The 7,279-nt window shown below is 42.6% G+C and overlaps 1 protein-coding gene across 1 annotated transcript; it reads left to right on the top strand.

Moving 5' to 3' along the window:
- rassf10a (Ras association domain family member 10a) lies at positions 1 to 5,031 on the top strand. Its single transcript, XM_055057960.1, has one exon. It carries the CDS (start codon positions 321 to 323, stop codon positions 1,764 to 1,766), a length of 1,446 nt encoding a protein of 481 aa, XP_054913935.1. The 5' UTR covers positions 1 to 320; the 3' UTR covers positions 1,767 to 5,031.
- The last annotated feature ends 2,248 nt before the right edge of the window (positions 5,032 to 7,279 follow it).

Raw genomic sequence — 7,279 nt, 5'->3', positions numbered from 1 at the left:
CCGACGCAAGGACGCTGTTCTCCTCCTTTCCTCTCCTCTTCTCTCCTCTCCTCTCCGGAGCAACAGCAACCTGCCCCGGGGGAGAGGAACGAGGACCCGGTATGCAGCCTGCAGACACACCGGGACGGGATGTGAACTTTCTTTTGCTGAGAACTTTTAATGATTTCTTGAAGAAGATGCGGGTTTTCCCCTGCGTGATCGGTTAAAATCAGCAGAGGAAGCGCGTCAGCAGCACATCGATTGGAATCAGGAATATAAACATAGAAACTTCTGTAGCAGAGATTCACTGGGAAACTTTTTTTCTTTCTTCCTTTTTGGAGATGGAGCCCGAGGAGGGGAAAGTCTCGGTGTGGGTCTGCCGAGAGGAGAAGCTGGTCTCCGGACTGACTAAACGAACCACCTGTGCCGACGTTGTGAGGGTTCTGCTGGAGGACCAGAACCTGCAGCAGGGCGCCGCAGCCGCGATGCTGTCCGGCTCTCCGCAGTCCTACTGCGTGGTGGAGAAGTGGAGAGGCTTCGAGAGGATTTTGCCCAACAAGACCAAGATCCTGCGGCTGTGGAGCGCCTGGGGGGACGAGCAGGAGAACGTCCGGTTCGTCCTTGTGAAGAGCGAGGCGTCGCTGCCCAACAACGGGCCCCGCAGTGCCGAGGCGCGGGTCGTCCCGAGCCGGGACAGCGGCGGCCCGGGCGGGCTGCTCAAGGGCACCGCTAAGAGCTGCTGGGTCGCCGCCGCGGCTGCCGCCAACATGTCCCAAGAGAAGCAGAGGCGCATCGTCCGGAAGGCCTTCAGGAAGTTGGATAAAATGAACAGAAAGAAGGAGCAGACAGTGCCTAAGGATAAAAGCTCAGTGGAGAAGATGGAGACTTTGGTCCACCTGGTGATCTCGCAGGACCACACTATCCGGCAGCAGATCCAGAGAATCAAGGAGCTGGACCGGGAGATCGAGCGGTACGAGGCCAAAGTGCACTTCGACCGCATCAAGAGACACGGGGTGAACTACGTGCAGGACACGTACATGGTGGAGTCCTCCGCGGAGGGCCCGGCTCCATCTGCGGACGGGAAGCGCAAAGCGGAGCACCAGGACGTGCGCTGCACGGCGGAGGCGCTGGCGCAGTTCGAGGAGTACGCGCGCCGCTGCGAGGAGGTGGTGCGGCTGCAGGAGGAGGTGACGGAGCGGGAGGCGCTGGTGGAGAGCATCACCGGGGAGATCCAGGAGGAGCTGAACCGGCGCTGGATGAGTCGGCGGCGGGACGAGGGAGCATCGGAAGACGCACAGGACACCGACAGCACCGCGGAGGAGATGAGCCTCTGCGAGCCCTCGGATCCAGCTGTGGAGCCAGATGTGGAGAGCCTGTCAGAAAACGAGCTCCTGCTGGAGGAGGAGAGGATAAAAACCCAACTGGACACGAGTCTGTACATCGGCCTGAGACTCAAGACGGACCTGGACGCCATCAGAGGGGACTTGGACCTGGGTCTGGCACTCTGGGAAACCAAAGAGAGTGAACTGTTGGACCTGCTTGCCAAAGTTGAGACCATGGAGCTGGAGCAGGCAAACAAACAACTGACTGATGATGAAAAGGAAGGACTGCCTGTGAGCAGTGCAGAGGCTGACCGGGGGTCAGTGGAACAGAGCACGGGTTGGGTGGAGCAGGCTCGGGGTCTGTCAAAAGCCAGCAGCATCAATGACGAGGATTCAGACACGGGCTTGAGCTCGATGCACAGCCAGGACTCCGACAACCCTCCCGTGTGTGAATCACTGGTGTAATGCACCTTTGTGTCACGGCATCTTAGGTTTTTATGCAATTCAATGAGACAAACTCAGTGGCATTGAGAGAAATCAGTCTTGGCTTCCCAAAATATAAACACCACAACTCTGTGTGACACTGAAACTCTACAGCAATAATCTCTGCATAGTCACGGCACAATAAGCTTAGACAGGAAAGCATGTGTAGTAGAGGCTTGGTAAGATGTGCAGCTCCATAAGCTGATCTCTGACCTCTGTCATTGGTCAAACAACATAATTTATTAGAAGTAGCCTGGAGGAGTGTTATAACTATTAACTTATGATCCATTGTCCTGTAACAAATGCTGAGATAAACATGATCACAGTTCACAGTGTACTAAGTGCATCTACAATGGCGATAAACTACAGCTTCAATGTAAGAGTCAAAATAGGCTGTGATGTTTATTTCAAGATATATTGGCATGTCAGCAGCAGAGGTGATGAAAACAGAGAGAGCAGTCATTTCAAAATAAAAGTAAAAAAAATATATCACCACTTGCTGTTTCATATTCTGAATAGTCAAAACTTCGGAAAAACAAACTTGTAAGTTTCATAATTTGAATAAAAACATCAATGTTTACATATCCTGCTAAGCAAAACTGAAGGTTTACGTAAAGTTTGTTTTTGTCTATTTTCCTCTCAGTTACAGATTATTATGGGATAGATATGGGATTCTCTTACAATGCTCACCTGACTTAAATTATTTTACTTAAAGAAGAAAGTTTACCCTTCTGTTGTTCAAACAAGGCATTTAAGTACCTTAGTGCTACACATTTTGCCTCCAAAGCATAGATTTAGTAAAAACAGATAAATAAAACAACCTAATAACCACCTGTTGGACTTGAAGGTAGTTTTTGCAAGCAGAAATCCTATCAAACTACCAAAGTTTACATTCTTATTGGCATTGAGAAAGCTGAGAGCCTTTCTTTTAGCCAGCTCACTGGTTTTGGGCAGCAACAGGTGTTGGGGTTTTGATACCACTCCATGCTCCATACAGCCAGATAAAACTGCAGTGGTTCTGGCACTTTCTCTGGTCTCTCAATAAAAAGACTTTGAATCAGTTTTAATGCTCCAGAGGGTTTGAAACAACTTTTCACAACCTTGACAATGTCCCATGTCTAATCGTAAATTTTATTTATTTATTTTATTAATATGCCTCTTTTACTGGTCCACTGTCTAAAAATTAAACATTTATTTTTTGACACAGTATGCCAAAAAACCTTTCACTCTTAAAAATAAAAAGCAAGAATTGAATCCAGCATATTTTATAGCTAAATGTCTGTGTCTTAAATCATCTTAATCTGAAAACAAAGAAGGCGTCTCCTTGCTTTTATTTTCACCATTAAAGTTATACAGGAAACAAAAGGAACAGAATTTCATCAAAAGGTAAAAGAAAACTAGTGATGATCGATATTCAGAACAATTATTTCAATGATGTTATACAAAAGTGTTTAAAAACATTTATGTTCAGTTAGAGTTTGGAATTGGGACATTTTTCTTTATTTGGGACATTTTCAGCTCTGATTGGTGACTGGCGGGTCAATTAACAAGTCAGATTAATTTCCCTGGTCATTAAATGCATCCAAAACTATTTGGCTAATAAAAGCTAAACACTTATTAGATTAAGACATGAAACTAGACAGGTAAGGAGTACAAAAAGTGGGTTTGATTATATTCTAAAGCATAACTGAAGGATATGAGATAAAAGTAGAAAAACAGACAAAACAGCAAAAGCATGCAACAATCGTAACAATTGCTTACATTAGTTCATTATTACCATCACAGAATTAATATTTTTGTAATTCTTAACTTGTTTTCCCCACATTTCTCCCATCACTGCAGTCAATAATGGTCTCATAAATAGGTTCACCATGGTTAAGAGTTGATCTGGTCATTTTTATATTAATTGTAAAAGTTCAGTCCAGCTACATTGCAAATTGCCTCTAACCATTCATGACTAGCAAAAGAAAAGGTTTAAAATGAAACAGACTGCGAGTGATTGAAGCAGAGATCTCACATTTAGCCCCCGTTAAGATCCACAATCTGTGGATCCTACATTTCACTCTTCTGTTAGATAAGACCTTCGATCAGAAGCTCCTCTGCCTAACCTCTTAAATCCCACATGTCACAGTTTGTCGGATCGACTTTAGGTCCCTCCGATGACGTCATCAGGCCGCTCTAATGGAGTCAGGAAACATCGTACACCTATTTTTTGTTCCTGACTGGTATTAGCTCTCTGACGTTGAATCTGTTTTAAATCTCTGTTTGGATTATTGCTGTAACATCAGTTTGGTTGCTCTGAAGGGCTTTGTTTCCATGTAAAGCTTCTTACTCAACTATAATCAATGTGGGCCAAGAAGGAAAGGCTTGTTTTTATATCAAGGTTCAGGTCAAAGAATTGTTGCTCCTTTGTCATAGAAATGTTGTGCAATGCATAGTGAGACAGCATGTCTCCACGCTCGTTATCTAGTGTGTCGTAAACAGATCCATGTGAACATTTTGGGAAATCTTGCATTCATTTAGAGCAGACTGACACGACTAAAACTGTTACACTGACTTACAGGAGCAACGCTGTATCTGAATCTTTGCACCGCTGCACGTGCAAGACCTTCTGCGGGTACAAACACCTGTAACAGAATTGGACTTTGAGATGCTTTTTGGAACAGACCCATTTAGTCATCCTGCAGTCGCTGCATGTCTGAACGCTGTGACATTAAGGAGAACTATTTCCAGCCTCGGTTCCCTTTTTTCTTTTTCTTTCTTTTTACCCTGAAAATAGTTGCTGCAGAGAAGTGTTCGCTGTGCTTTCCAGCCGAGCTGGCTCCTCTGAGACCTGCACAGACAGCAAGCATCGCAGCAGAAGTGATTCATCACTTTAAGGTCTTCCTTCAGTAAAAAAAAAAAAAAAAAAAAAAATACATAATTTACTTTGTTTGTCGTCAGGATGTTGTGTTGTCAAGCTTACATGTCTGACTCTGTCCAAGTGTAAATGTGAGCAATATAATCTTTGTCACACTTAGATAAAAAAAAAGAAGATGATACTGTTCCTGTGGACTTACCAAAAATGAGCTAATTTATGTCTCTTGAGCAGGGACTCTGTAGGCCTCTCACTGACATTCAGACTTCTTTTTCTATATATTTGGCACCTAGTTTAGTAACTCTGGACTGAAAAAAACAAACAAATTCACTGTGGAGGAAAGATATCATCACTCAGCTGTTAGAGTTGAAATAAACGGCAACGTCTGAATCTTTGTCTTGTTTTATTCATTGTGACCTCAAGGCTCCGACGCGTTCATGTTAACACTCCCTTTTGCAAGAACCAACTCTCTGGAATTCCCAGGTTTTTGCGTTCACCTTAAAATGTAAAATGCTTCAGCTCACTGTAAGTTTATGGCAAATATTTATACAGCATGCAGGGTTTCCATATGTAATCTGCAAAAGGATAAATAAGTGAAAAGGAGGGAAAGCTGAAAGGAGGCAAGAAAGGAAGGAGAATGCTCAGAGGAAGGAAGGACATGAGAATAAATCAACGAAGGGCACCAGGGAAGAAGCAAAAAGAGACAAGGAAGGAACAAAGGTAAGTGAAGAAGGACGGACTCTACAAAGTAAGGGGTGATGATACAATGAGGGAAGGTTATGAGAAAGCAAGCAACCAAGGGCATAAGGAATAAAAGAAGGAAATGAAGCATAAGGTTAGAAAATTATATCAAGAAGAGAAGGAAGAACACAAGGAAATCAGCAATGACACAAAGAAGGAAGCATATAGTCTTTAGACAAATTCTGATAATGAACATTTTTTTCCATCCTCTTATTATTTAACTTTTTCTAAACTTTTCCAGAGCTGAAGAACAGCGAACTCAAATTCCATCCTCTTCCAGACTGCATCGGATCTCTGTGACTTAGTGCTTCACAGACGATCCCTTGAATATAGTGAATGGTGTGCTTGTGTGTGTTTTTAAATGGAAAAATGATTTGCATACCTCATGGCTGCAGGGGCTGGCGTTTAAAAGGTCTCTGGCTTGTGTATGGGACATATTGTGCCATTTCTTTCCCGCCATGTCGTCACGACTTCTTGTGTTGAATCGCTGCTTGGTGATCTTGCATTAATTATGAGAGGTTGAAACAGAGACGTAAATTTAAAGAGCTCAGCCGTACGGCTCATGTTACAACTTAGTAACACATCCCCTTCATCTGTTCCTCAGGGATCAGTGGTTCCACTTTAGGGGTATGCTCTCCAGTTGTCCAATTTGTTGCTATGGTGTCAGGTTTTCTTCATACATGCACTGGATCAATAGAGTTGAACTGAGCACATTTTTGCTAATTGCTGCACAATAGATGCTCGTCATTTTAATCATTCCCTACTTCATATTTGTGCAGTCGCTCCAAAATGAATCAATTATTCAATTTACTTAAATAAACCTACTGTTCACAAGATGCTTCTCAGTGACTATTGATCATTCATATACTCATCTGTGTCTCAGAGATGCTTTGGCAGTTTGTTAATAAATACTTTCAAATGGTTGTTTTGGTTAATCTTAAAATGTGACCATTTACTTCTTCACTTTCACCCACTTCCTAGAATAGATTTTAGGCAAAAATAACAAGAAATCGTCATTTTATTAGCAACTCTTTTGTGTGTTGTTCCTTTGCATCTAGTCTTAAAAAAGGCACACATTTCCATTCTTCTACAACTTTAAGAAATGTATATTCATTAGTCACACTTTTAAGTCCACCAGCAGCCTTAACTTTTAACAAATGCCAAGATATATTCATGTCATGCTGTTTAATCCAAACTCCAATTCTACCATCTAAATGTCACAGTTGAAGCCGAGACTCATCTTAAAGTTTCTTTGTTAATATCTCAATGTTCAGTCTTGGTGATTCAGTGTAAACTTATACCTCAGTTTTCCATTCTTTGCTGTGTGTTTTTCTGCTCATGTAGTCCATCTGGTCCAAGTTTCAGTGGTCAGTGTCCAGAGAGGTTGAATTTTTGTCTTCTCGACAATGTTAAGCCACAATATATTCATTTAAAACTCCTATCTGGTCAAGTCCTGGAAAACAAATGAAATTCCAGAAATTCTTGACTGAATAAAACCCTGTGCAGGCTTCACAGCTCTAATTTGAGACTGGAGGTGTTTTAGGTGGCTAAAACCCACTTTGGGTTTGACTAGCTGTTACTGGGTGGCCAGGTTTTGTTGGCAATTAACCAGAGGCTCATATTAAAAACCCTGAAATATCCCTTTAAGTGCTATTAAGAAGCTCAAAGATGTTAAAATGACAACTAAATTAAAAGCTCTGCAGGAGGATTTGGATTCCAGCATAAACTCTGAGCTGTTAGAGTCAGCGAAACCAGATGTTTAATTCCACCATAATGACTGAAAGGAGCTCGGATTTTTGAAGTATTTAAAGTGGATGAACTGCAAATACTGTAGCAATCTTGAAAGGGGCTGAAGTGTCATTCAGAAAAAGTGCTACTTAAACATCAACTTTTGATG

Source organism: Poeciliopsis prolifica, unplaced genomic scaffold (assembly GCF_027474105.1).
Source record: "Poeciliopsis prolifica strain line A6 unplaced genomic scaffold, Auburn_PproV2 SCAFFOLD001, whole genome shotgun sequence".
Lineage (NCBI taxonomy): Eukaryota > Metazoa > Chordata > Actinopteri > Cyprinodontiformes > Poeciliidae > Poeciliopsis > Poeciliopsis prolifica.
Note: the sequence above shows the minus strand (reverse complement) of the source record. Positions and strands in the feature narration are given on the sequence as shown.